Here is an 18,021-nt window from a genome sequence, read left to right on the forward strand (position 1 = left end):
TAACGCCCTCTGCAAGCCACTATAAAATGTGAAATGACTTACAAGTGAGAAAAAAAAAATTCGGTTTATAAAATAAAAAAAGGAGGTCAGAGTGCAAGCTATTTTCTACCCACAGTTTTACCATTTGTGCAATTCTGTCAAAATGTAGGATACAATCAATGTAAAAAAGGAAAGTTTCCCTTTCAGACCTTGTGATCTATAGGGCATATGATGTAAACGTCATCTGTGTCAAGTGGCCAGCATAACGACCAACTGCCTTTACTTTTCCCCAACTAATGTTAGGTACCCATTAGAGCTGGAGGCACCCAAAAATCTCAAACCCTAAACCTAACTCTAAAAATCCCAGTCTTCATAGGATTAGAACCTGGGACCCCAAGTTCAGAAACCAAGCATTGTACCGCTCAGCCATGGCTCCACACTAAATGTAATCTATAACATTCTGTTTGTACCTTTTAACATTTAGTTTCAGTTGAAGATAAAAACATCAGGAAACAATTACTCAATGAAAATAGGGACAACACAAAATAAGACATGGCAATTGTTTCCAATAAACTTTAATGGCAAATGATGAGAAATATTCCAGTCCTCTCAAATATTGTTTCTGTAGTGAACGTTAGTTTTGTTTCATGTTAAGACCTTATTGCTGACTATGTAAAGCAGGTATTCTTGATCCTCTCTCAGCAGGGCCTCACATTGTAACTATAGATAGGGTCAACACATTATTAGCTTGAGAGTCATTATCAAAGGAATTATGATCCACTGATTTAAAAGTTTGTTTCTGAAATAAAATTCACAAATGACAACACTTAAGTGCCATAAGGCCCACATTCTCTACCAAGATTATAGAAAGATTAGAAAAGAAGAAAATAAAACAATGACAATCTGAATGAATGCTGCGAAACGTTGACCTACAAACATTCTTGATATCAGAACATAAAGTAGAAAACTAACAGAAGATACTAATGCTTTGATCTTGTTGGGGACAAAACAATTGAACCATTTCTTATAAGTATGAACAACTTCATAAAAAAACAACAAAACCTCTAGATTTGAGGACAAATAGCTATCTAAAATTGTACACAAAAATCTAATACAATACTCTAAACATTTACTACTGAATTAACTTTAAAAACTTAAGTTACAAAGTGTTATATCCAAAGCAAATTTACAGTTATTAAATGTATATTTCAATAATTAGCTTATCAACAAAAAGTTTGGAAAGAACTATAGTAATAGCATTTTTAACTTAATTGTCTTCAATAAGGTCAAGTGCACTCTTGTTCATAACGCAAACATTTTATCCATTTGAAACATTGAACAAGAGGAAAGAAAGATCAATAAAATAAAAGACTGTCCTAATAATAGATTTACTAGATAAAAAAAAAGAAACATTTCCTAACATTAGATGGTTAAACACTTTGACTGTTATTATCACCAATAAGCTCATTTTTCTGGTTAACAAAATTCAACTTTAAATTCTTATTCACTGCAAGATAGGAAGAGTTACAATACTAATTCAATAGGATATCATAAATACTGCCTTGTATCACAATAGCAGTGAATGGGTTAAAAATCAAACAGAAAATGTATTGAATTTAAAATTTGACACAAAACTAAACAAAATGTTTTTATTAAAATGTGAATTTTCTTATGTGCACATTTTTAATATTAAATTCTGTAGGATGAGCATTACAACAGAATTTTTTTTTTTTTCCTGCCATATCTTGACCTACAAAACAACTTAATCTTGACCTACAAATGTAAACATGAACTTTGTTTTCACTCACAGCAAAGGAAAGAACTAAGCCACAGGTTGAGTTGAATGAAACTTAACTGTAAACAAACAAAGTTTTGCTCCAAACAGAAGAGGATCAGAGTTACTGGATAAACAAGAGAAAGAACAATCCATTTCAAAAGAGCTATTACTTCACACTCAATATTACATGAAGACACAGACAGTAAACAAAAAACATTTCAGAATAGTTCTTTAATATCTGACTTAACAAAGTGAAATGTTTTATCTTTAATGCCTCAATCACAGACACCTCACCAGCCTTGTGATTATATAATATCTTTAAAATATAAACAAAGAAATGAACCCTCCTGTGTGTGAACATTCCAACAATTCTAGAATTTTTATGTGACAAGAGTAACCGGATACAGCAGTTGAAATAGTTTTTTAAATCATTAAAAATCTAAATTTCCATTTTGTTTATTAAAAAAAAAACAAAAAAAAAAACATAGATCTCCAACTAACAAGCTAGATTTCAAAACATCAAAGTTTGAAAAAAAAAAGTGTTTAAACATCACAATGCTAAACAAGTTTTTAAAAACATATTTTACATTGACACTAGTAAAAAAAAAATCTTAAAAATCTTTACTGATAAACATTTTTTTTTAAGCTTTCTATCTAAAAAAGCTTAAGATAATCTCACCCAACTTACATGTGGCATAATACTGCTAAGGCCTTGCTAATCCAGGACCATATGCTATATTTAATCTAAGGAGTACAGACTGTTAGTATAAAACAGATTTGTTCTAACTGAAAGATAATTGAGGAATATCACTCACTTCTATTGTAGATCGATATAAATATATACAAGCTTTAAGCACATTCTTCATCCATCATTTCATATATACACTTTTAAAAATATAATATCACTTGTATGGTAACTATTGTCTGGCATTATGTCCAGACTGGATCTACCAAGAACTATATACATTGAAACAAGGGATCTAAAGAGGAAAAAAACAAACATTATATGCAGTAAAATGATGGAAGATAACAGCAGGAAGAACCAAAACGCTCAAAGCCTGTGCCTTGAAAAAATATGTTTCACACGTAATGGTGATAAGGCATGACAATAGATCCTTACAACAGATGAAGTACATACCAAGTGGAGATCACACATTTTCAAAATACTGAAAATCCTTTATTTCCTCTTATATAGAGGTAAATTTTCACCATGAGAAATAGTGAAGTTTCAAAGCAGTTATCACAAAAAGACTAGCTTGGCAACAGTCCTAAAATAAACAGCAGAGATTCAAAGTGGGCCAATTTTTTATCTGTTAGGAAGAATCTGTTTGCTGTGGCGAGGGGATACATGTGGGGTGCGGTTCTTCTTTTCAGGAGTTCCCATTTTTTTCTCTGCTGATGCAGCCACTTTAGCCTTGTACCTTTCTAGAATCCTTTTCAAAGAATCCTCCACATCTCCAAAGAAAGGTCTTTTTGCTGGTTCACCTTCCCAGCAGCCCTGCATCAATTCCCAGCATTCTTGTGAAGAATTTGGAGGCATCTCTGGTCTTAAACCTAATTAAAAAATAAAAACATTTCTAAATTAGCATTAACGATAAAAAAAAAGAAGATATAAAGGTTATCAGAATAGAGAGCATTGTTAGAAAGCAGTATTTTTTATATAACTACAAAGAGTTCTGTTTACAAAAATTACCCACTATATAATAAAGCAAAACAGTTTTTGAGAGCTTTAAATTAGATTGTTTTGTATCTCTCATCTACTTAAGCTAATTCACTAGATCAGATGCATCTGATGTAAATGTATATTTTGGTTTTCTATAGTTATAATGCTTTGTTTGGTGTAATGCACAAATTGTAAGACAAATTTCCTAATGGATAATAAAGATAATCATTATTATTATCTAGTGAAAACAATGACTTGTGCAACATATATAAGCATTGCCCTTTATTTCCGCTCATTCTAACAAAACTGTACCCTCTCTAACATTACAAATCCCTGACCTGGCATTAACCTTTTAAATTTTTTTTTGGATACTGAAAAAAAAACAACATAAGACTACTTAAGAATGTTTTTTTTTTTTAAATTGATCCAAATGTTAAAAGAAAAAGATTTCTAGGTCATTAAAATAATTAACATATTAATTGTTTTGGAATGTTCTAAAAACTAAATGGGAGGGAGTTTGATGGCACTTTAAAACTCATTTTTAAAATTTAATCATTACATTTTTAAACATTCTGGTTTTCAAATTTACAAAATTTGTATCCGAAAAAGAATTTAAAAAAAAAAATAATTGGGTCTCACTAATTCACTGTAGAAAAAGATATTCATATAAGCTGTGAAACTATGCAACCATCTAAGAAGTTGTGAACACACTGTATGTTATTTTGTTTTAGTGGAAGTTATATATTAATTTTCTTGTTTTTTACCTACTGAATTCATTAAAAGCACTAAATAGTGCTAAACTTAATGCTTTCAAAGTTACCAAACCAAAGGTGTTGATGTGACCACTAATTAAAGTTAGCAATAGAGAAGATACATCTGAACAATTTCATTCTAACCTTTTTTAACTGCCTGAAACAGGTGGTCCTTATTAGTACACTGATCAAAAGCATTGGGCAGCCTAACATGTCCAGCACAGACATACCAAAAGAGAATGCCAAAGGCGTAAACATCCACGCTGTTATCATAGTGGCCAGTGAAAAGTTCTGGGGCCATGTGTATAGGTGTGCCCACAATGCTACCACTCATCATGGCTTCAGGCTTACAGAAACCAAGGTCTGTGATTTTTCCTCTATTCTCACGATCAAGCTATGAATAATAACATTCATAATAAAAAGGTTGAACGATTACTGAGTTTTTACATTGGAACCGTTTACAATGATTTTATATTACAATAATATTATTCAACTAACATCATAAAATGCTCAGAAAGACAAGAAGAAAAAGCACATTCCATGCTCTAGGTTTATAGAATCAGCCAAGGAAAAACAATTAATTAGTAAGGCAAAAATCTCTAATTAACAAGAAAAAAGAAAAACAAAAATAAAATACAATGTTTTTAAAAGTATGTTTGTAATTTATATATGTATCCTTATATATATATAATAAGGCTAGTCTTCGAGTCCGAAGATTAGTGAGGAATGCAGTATTTCCCATGGCTGCGCAGTACCAGCTGTGACCTAAATATTTTGCCACATCCAGGGCAAGCATAACCATTGTCCGCAGGCGGTCAATTTAGATTTTCTTTTCGCCGTCTGTGTTTGTCCACTGCAGCAGATTTTCTTTTGGTCTCAAATGTGTATCCCGCGGCCTTCGTGAGTGACCTCCAGCTGTCTCGTTCTGAGGCTGCATGCAACCAGGTGCTCTCTTCTATGTCAGTCAAGGAAAGTTGACACCTAAGCTGGTCTTTGAAGCGTTTCCGTGGGGCGCCTATGTTACGTCGACCACCTTTTAGCTCACAAAAAAAGACTGCCTTTGGCATACGTTTGTCTCCCATACGAGATACGTGCCCTACCCAGCGCAACTGTCGGACCAAAAGAAGTCCCTCTATACTGTCCATATCAGCGTTCGCAAGGACATCCATGATGGAGCGCAAGCATCTTTGGTGGAAGCGCTCAAGAAGTCTTAGATGTTTCTTGTATAGTGTCCATGTCTCAGAGCCATACAGAGGGGTTGAGAGAACCACCGCCTGGTAGACACTGATTTTTGTAGGCAGGTGGAGCGATCTGTTCTGCCAAACTGTCGCCTGAAGACGTCCAAAAGCGCTACTGGCCCTTATATAAATATATATCAGTTTATACTTATCAATTAAAAATATACAAAGTTATAAAGAAGGTATCAGTAAAAAGTAAAGTTAGATGGACATTCTAAAAGGTTTAGTCTTCAACATGGTTAGGCCTAGAGATCCTTCACTAGATAGCGATAAGTTTAATCCAATCAGCTAGGGCTACTCACAGATAGAAAAACACAGACACCATGGACAAAACCAGACAATAAAGAAACTTAGAACAGATGTAGATTTTCAGTAAAACAATAAAGAAATGAAAGACAAATCACTTACCAGGACATTCTTCAATTTCACATCTCTATGAACAAGTCCTTGGCTATGTAAGTAACGGAGACCCTCCACTACATCAATAGAAACTTGAAGTCTGTAAGTTCATAAACAGAGACCAATGAATGGTGCATGGTACAGTGACAACTAAGAGAATAATTGAACTTCAATAATTGTTATTCCTTGTCTTTATGTAGTGCCTTTGTGTCCAAAGAGTAAGCCTGCCTATGTAGTGCCTATGTGTTCAAAGAGTAAGCCTACCTATGTAGTGCCTAGGTGTTCAAAGAGTAAGCCTACCTATGTAGTGCCTATGTGTTCAAAGAGTAAGCCTACCTATGTAGTGCCTATGTGTTCAAAGAGTAAGCCTACCTATGTAGTGCCTATGTGTTCAAAGAGTAAGCCTACCTATGTAGTGCCTTTGTGTCCAAAGAGTAAGCCTACATAGTGCTTTTGTGTCCAAAGAGTAAGCCTGCCTATGTAGTGCCTTTGTGTTCAAAGAGTAAGCCTACATAGTGCTTTTGTGTCCAAAGAGTAAGCCTGCCTATGTGTTCAAAGAGTAAGCCTGCCTAGGTAGTGCCTATGTGTTCAAAGAGTAAGCCTGCCTATGTAGTGCCTATGTAGTGCCTTTGTGTCCAAACAGTAAGCCTACATAGTGCTTTTGTGTCCAAAGAGAAAGCCTGCCTATGTAGTGCCTTTGTGTTCAAAGAGTAAGCCTACATAGTGCTTTTGTGTCCAAAGAGTAAGCCTGCCTATGTAGTGCCTATGTGTTCAAAGAGTAAGCCTGCCTATGTAGTGCCTATGTGTTCAAAGAGTAAGCCTGCATATGTAGTGCCTATGTAGTGCCTTTGTGTCCAAAGAGTAAGCCTACATAGTGCTTTTGTGTCCAAAGAGTAAGCCTGCCTATGTAGTGCCTATGTGTTCAAAGAGTAAGCCTGCCTAGGTAGTGCCTATGTGTTCAAAGAGTAAGCCTGCCTTTGTAGTGCCTATGTAGTGCCTTTGTGTCCAAACAGTAAGCCTACATAGTGCTTTTGTGTCCAAAGAGAAAGCCTGCCTATGTAGTGCCTATGTAGTGCCTTTGTGTCCAAACAGTAAGCCTACATAGTGCTTTTGTGTCCAAAGAGAAAGCCTGCCTATGTAGTGCCATTGTGTTCAAAGAGTAAGCCTACATAGTGCTTTTGTGTCCAAAGAGAAAGCCTGCCTATGTAGTGCCTTTGTGTCCAAACAGTAAGCCTACATAGTGCTTTTGTGTCCAAAGAGTAAGCCTGCCTATGTAGTGCCTATGTGTTCAAAGAGTAAGCCTGCCTATGTAGTGCCTATGTGTTCAAAGAGTAAGCCTGCATATGTAGTGCCTTATTGTTCAAAGAGTAAGCCTGCCTATGTAGTGCCTATGTAGTGCCTTTGTGTCCAAACAGTAAGCCTACATAGTGCTTTTGTGTCCAAAGAGTAAGCCTGCCTATGTAGTGCCTTTGTGTCCAAACAGTAAGTCTACATAGTGCTTTAAAGAGTAAGCCTGCCTATGTAGTACCTTTGTGTCCAAACAGTAAGCCTACATAGTGCTTTTGTGTCCAAAGAGTAAGCCTGCCTATGTAGTACCTTTGTGTCCAATGAGTAAGCCTACATAGTGCTTTAACGGAGGACAAAGATTTTCATCTAATGATGATACCGTTACCTTAGTAAATAACTATTTTATGAAGAAAGATGCTAATTAGTAATTAATTACGTATGATTGGTCTCAACTCAAACTCTGTGTCTATATAGAGCAATTTTTAAAACATATTGAAGCTAAAGGTTTATGTTGATCAGTTCTTTAACAAAGTCATTCCTTTTTTTTTTATCATTTAAAATTTATTTAGTCTACATAATGTTTCTAGATAAAAAAAATGCATGTTGAGCATAGGGTTTATATGTACAATGTTAAAAAATGTCAGTTATTAAGAGTAACAAAAAAGCTTAAACAAATTAATTCCACTTATCTTATTCATGGTAAACCAGTAACACAAACTAAAAACGCAAAATACCTAGGTGTTATAATAAATGAAAAACTGTCATGGAATCCCCATATTGATGAAACTATCAAAAAATCAAACAAAGCATTAGGGTTGATTAGAAGAAATTTCTATAAATCAAATAAGAACATAAAACTAAAAAGTTATTTAACCTTGGTTAGGCCAATAATAGAATATGCATCCTCTGTTTGGGACCCCTCAACTCAAGAGAACATTAAGAAACTGGAACAGACACAAAATAGAGCAGTAAGATTCATAACAAACGAATATTCACATTTGACTAGAGTAACACCTTTAGTTAAATCACTAAATTTAGAAAGCCTTCAGGACAGAAGACTCAAAAGTAAAGTAGCAATTATACATAAAACACTGAACCATAATCTTCAAATACAAAAACAAAATTTAATAAAATACTCGACACAAAGATAAAGGCACATTCCTCATCCCATATGCTAGGACAAATTTGTACAAATACTCCTTCTTCCCTAGTGCTATTAGAGCATGGAATGGGTTGCCTGGGCTAGCCAGGAAAACCAGTGACTTGGCAGAATTTAAGTCATTGGTTAATATGCATGACTGAATGCATGACGCATAGGACGTTATCATCTTCTTTTTTGAAGTAACGTCTGTATTATATAAGATAAGAAGATGTTCACATTGACAAGATTTTTTTTTTTAAACTTAAAACATCTCATTCACTATTAAAATATAGAACTAGTCTCTATGTAAATATATATTAATGTGAGGGGTGCTGAAAGGTGTGTGACCTAACAATGAAATGTGTAGTTGTTGTTTTTTTTTCTAATAATTAATTTATTTCTCTCCCAGACACTCCCACCTCTGCAACCTGTCCAAAGAGTAAGCCTATGTGGTGCCTTTGTGTTCAAAGAGTAAACCTATGTAGTGCCTTTGTGTCCAAAGAGTAAGCCTATGTAGTGCCTTTGTGTCCAAAGAGTAAGCCTATGTAGTGCCTTTGTGTCCAAAGAGTAAGCCTATGTAGTGCCTTTGTGTCCAAAGAGTAAGCCTATGTAGTGCCTTTGTGTCCAGTCCAAAGAGTAAGCATATGTAGTGCCTTTGTGTCCAAAGAGTAAGCATATGTAGTGCCTTTGTGTCCAAAGAGTAAGCCTATGTAGTGCCTTTGTGTCCAAAGAGTAAGCCTATGTAGTGCCTATGCGTTCAAAGAGTAAGCCTATGTAGTGCCTTTGTGTCCAAAGAGTAAGCCTATGTAGTGCTTTAACGGAGGACCAAGATTTCCATCTAACAATGATACTGTAAATAACTATTTTATGAAGAAAGATGCTAATTAGAAATTAATTACGTATAATTGGTCTCAACTCAAACTCTGTGTCTATGTAGAGCAATTTTAAAAACATATTGAAGCTAAAGGTTTATTCAGACTAAAAGATTATATTACCATAATGCTTTCTACTGTACTAGATGGACACTGAAATAAACTGACCTACTTATCCAATCCAGACCTTGTTTGATAGCAGTGTACAAGTCTCTCTGCAGTCTCTCCATGACTAGAAGCACTGCCGGAGATGTCCCTCCTCCATAGTTGTAGTCTATGACAGAGCCACGAAGCATCACAATGCGATCATGCTCAGCAATGTTTCTGAAGGACAGATAATACAATTATTGTTTCTTTTACATGTCTCAGATGTTACTTCAGAGTTGAAAATAATTTATTTCCTAGGACGACGGGAGATGGGAGCAGGCAGGGTGTGAGCCCGGGACAATTGATAAGTCTGAATGACAGTCCAGCACGCAAACCACATGACCAGGCAGCCATCCATTTGATGTCAACTGTAACTCGAGAAGCATTATGGTTGATGTTTCTATGGGATACATGGAAGTATGTCTATGCAGCATATTGATAAACTCATCTTACATGCTAGGCAATGACTGGCTTTGTCTACCAACAAGTCAGTGGATACAAAATACTTTCTACACTGGCCACAAATTATTTTGTTGCTCATGCTCCCTGTGGTACATTACTTGGCTTCTGAACAGAGGTGAAGACAGGGATTTTTAATTTCAGGATTTTTAGGGTACCCTTGAGTTCACCGAATTCTAATGTGTACCTGACATTGGTTGGGGAAAAGTACAGGTGGTTGGTCGTTGTGCTGGCCACATGACACCCTCATTAACCCTGGACCACAGAAACAGATGACCTTTTACATCATCTGACCCATAGATAGCAAGATCTGAAAGAAATACTTTACTTTTTTTTACTTGTCATCGGCAATGTTCTCATAAGAAATGAATTTATTATAATGTATATATAGAATATACATAGAAAATATAAAGAAAAGCTTTTCTCAATGCCTTTTATTCCTTTAGACAAATTTTGAGAGGCATGACACTCCTAAAATGAGATTTACACTTGTCATTGATGGAATTTTTTGATGTACAACTTTCCTTGAACAAACACTTTGGTCTTACTATGAAACTGCACTAAATAAGTCACTTGTTACTATATGGAGTCTATGGACTTAACCAAAATGCTTGTTCACTACAGCGGTGTGCTGCCTGGCTATGCCAGATGGAAAATGTAGCAAAGTTCTAGTGAATTGAGAAAAACACTGCAGGATGATGTAAAAACAAACTTCACAGTGTACACACCACAGGCTCCAGGTGCATACTAAGTTTGAGTATAAGTCTGCAACCCTCCAGGTGAGTACTAAGTTTGAGTACAAGGCTGCAACCCTCCAGGTGAGTACTAAGTTTGAGTACAAGGCTGCAACCCTCCAGGTGAGTACTAAGTTTGAGTATAAGGCTGCAACCCTCCAGGTGAGTACTAAGTTTGAGTACAAGGCTGCAACCTTTTTAATCAGTTCGTAAAGAGGGATGAAATACCCAAGTACAAGAAAGACCATTGCAGTCTGCTAGCTTCATATCTGTTGGTAGCCATGAACATAAGCCTATTTTTTAATTCATTATTATGGTTGACCTCTTCAATTCTATGGTTACCCCGGTAATTTCATTAAGTATTTGTATATAATATTATGAACACCAGTACACAATGAAATAAATCCAGCATCAAACTAAGCTCAAACCTGATTGGGAAATAAATCCCTCTTTAATCACAAAGACGGGAACAATTATAGGTCTCTTTTAGTTCAATTCTTCAACTCATTGGTACTTATACAATATTTATTTAGTGTGTGGGTTTATAAAAATAAATAGAATTTATAAAATTTATTTTAAAAATTTAACTAATTCAACAAACTAAATAATACACTGCCCACAAATGTGCTACTTACTTAGTGTAGAAAAACTCTAGAGCCAAGTCATTCCAATGTTTGTCATCAGGGGGGACAACTGACTTGATGGCACAGGGAGAATACTTGCCCCAGTTGTCACAAGAGTAGACAACTCCATACTGACCTCGCCCTATCTCTCTACCCATAACAGGCATACCTTCATTGGAAAAGAAACATTACAAATGTTGAATTTGACTTTGCAGATTTGAGATTTCACTAGGTGAATTTTCAGTCATTCTATCATAATTTTTTACTGTTTTAACAACTCTTATTTTTACATACAAATTCCTCAACATTCTAATTATATTATGTGGAAATACTTTACCACTTGGACAGTGAAGCCTGAGTGTTACCAATAAATTAGCAATCTCTATTTAAAATATATACTTTGCATTTAGTGGACCCAGAAAAATGTCCAGCTGCTCACCATGAAGAATGAGATCTTTCAGAGATGTGCTTTCTAGCGCCAACTTGGCCAAGCGTGGAGCATGAACTTTTCTAAGCTTGAGACGATGCTCCTCTATTTTGTCTAACCTCCCGCTGTGCCTTTGTTCTAACTGCTTCAGGGCATTGCTGAATGACTCATGAGATTTATTTAAACGCTCTTTGATTTGGGATGAAATACTTTTTGCTAATCTGAGGAAAGAAAAAATACATCAAATCATTAAGTAACAAACATTTTTCAACAACTCCATGACTGAATGCTAAAGGGCTAAAATGTTTTGATCTAGAAAATTCTAATAAATATCTTTGAGAGGCCAATGCTTATTAAAAAAATTAATATTTTTATTATACATTTCAATTTCCAGCTAACAATTCCTGTGCTTAGAATTAAAAGTATTTTTTTTTCTGACCCGGGACTAACTAACCAATTGTATTTCATCTGAAAAAAAGTCATCTAGCAATGGCAGCTTATCATGAGAGACAGATACTTTATGTCATATTTATTGTTTAGATCATATGATAAATTGAGCTTTAAAGACATCTTAACATCAATCGCAACTAATATGGCAGCAAAACTAACCTTGATTCACTCAGGTTATTTAACATTTCCCAAGCCACTTTCTTCTTCCAGTCACTGTCTATAACAGGTGAGGACTTCCATGGCATGGATTGAACCAGCTGTTGGCAGACACACACACAACTACTTAGCTTTGTAATAAATAGGGGTTACAAGGTAAAGGAATAAAAAGGTGCTGACATTTTCAAAGTACACTTTGTTGCAGTATAACTATTGCATTTTGTATAAAACTGGCACAAAATTTCAACCCAAAGGGGAATATTCTTATTTCTCATAGAAGTTAATAGTAAATGAATTAATAAATATTCAATGACACTGGAACATTTAACTCTATTAGTTATTGTAAAATTTTATGAAACAAAAAAAATAAGAGACTTGTACATTGAATATTTCTTGATCTTAGGTGTTCAAAACTAATAGATAGAAATTCAAACAAAAGAGCACTTTATCTGTTGTAATAGGTTTTAATATTTACATGTGAAAAGAAGTCTTTTAAGAATACAGTCTGATGAAACAAGCCTACATCATTTTTCCCATTTACTAAAGCATTAATGACTGCCATACTAGTTAATTGTTTAACATCTTTTTTAAAATGTCAATTTGAGAGAATAAACCAGTAAGTAACTTTTAAACAATAAGTGAGTGAGTTAGTAAGATGTCTGTTTTAATTGGTAGATTGAACACATTTTTTAAACTAATTAAATCGAAAGATGACAGGCTAACTATATGTTTGAAATAGTTTGTTTTTTCATTTCCTGAAAATTGAAAAAGTAATTCGCCTAATGTGATAAACTTACTTGTTTCATTTTCTCCAGAATATTTTTAATGAATGAAGAGCTGGATCTGACTGTAATCTCTACAGCATAGGCTGCATTCAATATCTGAAAAATGGACAGGACGAATGATTAGACTTGCTACCAGCAAGTTTTGACACTGATTCAAATACTCAACCTAAATAATAATACAAAGAAGAACAATATTTTTAAGAAATCGTTTTAGTGTAGCATGTGTTTCAAACTCAATGAGTCCTGATCCAACCTCTTGTGTGGACACATAGTGGGAGAGGGTGTCTGGGAGAAGCTTTTTGTGCTGCCTTTGGGTGCTTGGCAAACATAACTCATCTCAAGTCAACTCACAAATTAAGAATTCTTGGTCTACGTTGGGATTGGAACTCTTATGCCCTCTTGTTTATGTCACTCTGCTATATATCCTATGATTTAATCATCGATTTAGGTAATAGACAAAGGCTGTAAAATAATAATAAAACCAGATAATATCATTTTTTAAATGCTTTTTTGAATGTGTTAAAGCCAATTTAACACATAAAAATGATTGAAATTCTTGAGCTTAGACTGAGGATTGAGAGATGTGTTACAGCTGTTTGAAAGTGTCTTTACTTCTTTGATAGGGCAAAGAAACAATCAAAAGAGAGTGATTTGTACACTTTATCTAATTTGACAACTGCACCAGGATATTAGATGATTTAAGTCAGAGTTTCCAAATCCTAGACTACCTGTCGATCATGGCAATTTAAAAAAAAAAAATTTTTTGTATCTATCAATTTTTTCATTTTAAGAAGTTTCTCTATACTGTCTATACAGACAGTTAATCTGGGCAGGGCAGGTATTCTATATGGGGGTGAACTTACGCTAAAGGCAGTCTTTTTTGATGATCTAAAAGGTGGTAGGCTTAACAGAGGTGCCCTACCCGAACACTTTAAAGACCAGCTTAGTCATCAACTTGCTTTAACTGACATAGACGGCTTTGGAGTGAGAAAGTGGAGATCGCAGGATAACCCTCTGAAATCATTAAGAAAATCCACTGCCGAGTACAGGCGTAGATGGCAAAAAGAGAATCTAAATCGACTACCGACAGAAAACAATTATGGTGGGAAGCATAGTCGAGAGGCTAAGTGCGCTTGAACTTGGCTTGTCTTGGCTACCTAGAAGGGGCTCGAGGTTCGACACCCGACTCGGACTGATTTGCGTTTACTGAGCGCCTAAAGGTAGCACGGAAAACTAACTCCTAAATGCCCCCTCCCCCCACTGGTCCACAAATGAGATTGGACCAAAGCGCTCTGAGCATGCTATAAGCATGAAAGTAGCGCTATATAAAAGCTATAATAATACTAATAATACTAATACTACTAATGTCTGCGCTGGATGTGACAAGGTGCAACTGGGGCTGTGTAGCCACATGAAATACTGCACTCCCTAAGGACTTATTTTTCTTTTTAAAGAAAAGGTTAAAGCAATAATCAAGGGTTTATTTGTATAGTTTATCAACCTATAGCTTTTACTATCACCAACAGACATCAAGTGGGCAACCCTTTAAAGCAGTTTTAATAAGCTTTGCAATCTACAATCTGCCTTGATTACCAATGAACTCTGTATTAACAGTCACCTTTCTTAAGACAAAATGAAGCAATACATGAAACAGTTTAAAAACTGCAACAAATATAAAACTACTCTCACAGAAAATTAGAAAAGGGCATTTTCATTTCTAATTATCAAATTTTCCCTCCAGCTAAAGATTTAAATAACTAACCATCAAGTTTATGAATTGCAGATCATTTGTGTTTGTCCATATTCATAGACAGATACTTTTGTTTTATATTTATGTGACTTGTCATTTTTGAGCTCATAGGACATGAGAAATGTGCTCTTCTTCGACTACAAAGGAGAAGCTATATATGTATATCTAATAAATAACACACAAAGTAAGGTGTATGTATGTACATATGAATGTATGTATATCCCGCATAGAAATCAAAACCATTAGACCAATCTTGATCAAACTTGGCAAAAATGTTCCTTAGGTCATGGCAGAGACAGTAGCATATCTCTAATGTCCTCCCACACCGGAGGGCCCTAAAAATAGAAGAAAATACCTAAATTTATCTCTTTTAAAGAGCGAACCTTTAGACAAATCGGGTAAACCTGGCCCCCAGTCCGCAAGTCATATTTGGCTAGCATATATATAAATGACTTAAAGAGATATATTTTTGTTGATAACTTTATCATGACAAAAAAAAACACTAAATCTGAAAAGTTTCCAAAGATGACTGATGCTATTAATGCTTTAAGGCATTTATTTTTCTAAACTGTTTTTTTTTTATTTTTCTTACCTGTTTTAATGCATCTGTAGTTTTGGATCCCTCAGGATTTTCTTTGTCCATTGTTTCAAGACTTTCTAGACATCTAGTTAAAGTACCTGGAATGGATACAAATGGTTGTTCTTTAAAAGTAGGTGTTCTCCTAAGTTTTGAAATTTAGTTAGAATTAAATCAAATTATCCAATTTATGTCTAATTTTAGTATTATTGTTTTGTGGGATTGAGCTAGTTTTAGGGTAAAATGGAATAAGTAGTGTTTTTGCTAAGATAAGAATGGGGAAAACTTTTAAACAAGTTCATACTATTATTAGAAATAATAAATTTAATTAAAGTAAGTAATTAAAATAGCCTCTTTGTGTTGTGACCAAGAGAAGACTCTGTTGTTTTATTGGTATTGGACAACAAGTACTTCCTTCCCTAAGAGATGCCATGAACCTAAGAAGTAGACTATGGAACATTTACCAATACTAAAAATCATTATTCTTAAACCAAAGCCTTTTTATTCAACAGCTTCAACACTTCTGCTCATTTACCATTCACTCCAGCTATGAAACCATGCTAATATATATCAAGGAATTAGATTTATGAAACAACATATAAGTCCTCAGCCTGGTCCAACTTTATTGTAATCAATAGTGATTAACTATGAATTTATGAATATGCTGAACATTAGATAGATCAAACATATGTTCCCAGGAAGTCTATTGTAATGAAGTTTAATTGCATTTTAAAATTTATTCTGTCTGACTGCATTTTAAAACTTACAAACAAAATTTGTGTCTTACTATCAAAATAAATATTTTTTTAAAAATAAATCTAGCAAAAGGTATACAAAAAAAATACAAAACTAACCAACCTGTGTATGAATCTCTCAGTATATCAACAGAACTGACCAGTTTACCAGCCACAGCATGATTTAGTCGACTAAGTACCATTTCTCTGATCTGTTCTGTACATGCCTGCAAATCTCTGGCAGAACGAACACCTCCATTTCTATCTAGCTCAATGCCTGAACAAAACAAAATGATCCAATAATAATTTTAAGGTTAAGCGTTGTTTAATTGCTAAAAAATAATGATTTTATCATTGCTTATTTCATTATAACTCATTTCAATTCAAACGATACAATTGACTTCTGGCTTAGAACTAATAGCAGCAGTATCTTCTGAGCTTGTTGCATGTAACAAACACAGTCTTTTAGCTTCAAAAAGGTGTAGGGGTCCTGTAGCTTCAAAACATTAGTTCTATTTTCAAGGTAAGTAATATGGTTTGAAAAATACAACTGAAGCCCTTAATGATGTCTCTCAAATGAGGAATAGGTTACCCATTCTGCAGAATAAAATAAAGCTACAATAACTAATTAAATTATATACATAAGTATAAGTATTATAAATATAGTCACCAATAAACTGAAACTCAGCAGCCTCCTCAATGAGACAGCTCCTGATGAAAGAGATTGTTGTGGAGATGAGTTCTTTGATCTCATCAAGTTTGGACACAGAGATCTTTAACAGTGACTTGTAGAGCTCCTCTTCTTTCTCTCTGGCAAACTCCAGTTTCTTGGGTGTTATCAGCATGTCCCTGGCCATGTCAAAGGCTGACAGAATAAACATTTGAAGGCAACGTGTGTGGGAGTGATTCAACACCGAGGCAGCGTTCACACTATAACACTGCAGCATACTCTTGGTGAAAGCAGTGAAACCAGGGTGAAAGTCTGTGAAATTCTCCACTAGGACACACTCGACATCTACGTAAGGTTTCCTGTAAGCATGCAAATCAGGGCTGCACTCTAAATAGCCGAGTCTTATGAGATGCTCGCGGATGACACTAGGGGATTTGGGAGAAAGGTTGGTTGCTGAGTGAGAAGTCACTGAAGATGTGGAAGTATGTGAGTGTTGAGATGATTCAAAAGATGACTGATTGGCGTTGTTGTTATATTGACTTGTCTGGCCAGACAGAATCGGTGGATCTCTTGGCGCCCCATCTGGCGGATCTGTATCCACTGTGCGGGACCCAGGGGGAGGAACTCTAACAAAGAAGATGGGAGCATTATTTGTGAGCTCTCTAAGCTGACTAATTTCTAGAACATCCTGTAAAATAGAGTGTCAGATATTTAAATCATCCTTCAATTACTCTAATTGATCTAATATATATCCTATGTGAAATGATTTTAGCAAAAATGCTTTGAAATGTCCTTCATATTTTAGACAAGCAATTATAATTTATTATACTGACTACTGACTAGTAGTCATATGGTTAACCGTGAATGCATCTCTCTCACAATATGTAGACTCTAGTCTAGAGCAGTGATGCTTAACCTTATTCGGCTGGGCGGCCATTTAAATTTCCGAAAATCTTGTCGCGGGCCACATAAAAAAAAAGATAAAAACAAAATAGACAATGAACCAATGTTATTAGAAACCCATGAATCTAGTACTTACATTAACAAATTAGTTTCATAAAACTGTTTAATATTATGTTCTTTAAAAAGAGTCACTTTTTCTTTATAAAACAAATATGTTGGCTTATCGGTACCAATCCATTTACCCTAATGTAGGGAAAGATTTGTTTTTCAAACTTCTTTATTTTTTTTTTTGTGGAGAGGGGAATTTTTACACTTTGAGCCAACGTTTTGGCAGGCCGGAATGAATCATATGGCGGGCCGGATGTGGCCCATGGGCCATATTTAGGGCATCACTGGTCTAATATCCTCTAATAGGAAATGGGGGAAAATAGCAAACAGGAAGAGATAAAAGAAAATAGTGGAAGGACAAGAAAATAGGGAATGCAAAAAATATTTTTA

General features: G+C 34.9%; 1 protein-coding gene across 1 annotated transcript in view; it reads right to left on the reverse strand.

Annotated features, from left to right (window-relative positions):
* Positions 1-536: 536 nt before the first annotated feature.
* Positions 537-18,021, reverse strand: part of LOC106078141 (dual serine/threonine and tyrosine protein kinase-like) — a 47,088-nt gene continuing 29,603 nt past the window's right edge. Inside the window, exons 3-13 of the mRNA XM_056028235.1 lie at positions 16,621-17,308; positions 16,075-16,227; positions 15,232-15,317; positions 12,902-12,985; positions 12,108-12,205; positions 11,511-11,719; positions 11,084-11,240; positions 9,277-9,432; positions 5,818-5,908; positions 4,316-4,565; positions 537-3,310 (exon numbers count right to left, since the gene is read on the reverse strand). Coding sequence (XP_055884210.1) covers positions 3,063-3,310; positions 4,316-4,565; positions 5,818-5,908; positions 9,277-9,432; positions 11,084-11,240; positions 11,511-11,719; positions 12,108-12,205; positions 12,902-12,985; positions 15,232-15,317; positions 16,075-16,227; positions 16,621-17,308 — 2,220 coding nt within the window. The 3' untranslated portion in view covers positions 537-3,062. The remainder of the gene's footprint in view (positions 3,311-4,315; positions 4,566-5,817; positions 5,909-9,276; positions 9,433-11,083; positions 11,241-11,510; positions 11,720-12,107; positions 12,206-12,901; positions 12,986-15,231; positions 15,318-16,074; positions 16,228-16,620; positions 17,309-18,021) is intronic.

Source organism: Biomphalaria glabrata, chromosome 4 (assembly GCF_947242115.1).
Source record: "Biomphalaria glabrata chromosome 4, xgBioGlab47.1, whole genome shotgun sequence".
Taxonomy (NCBI): Eukaryota; Metazoa; Mollusca; class Gastropoda; family Planorbidae; genus Biomphalaria; species Biomphalaria glabrata.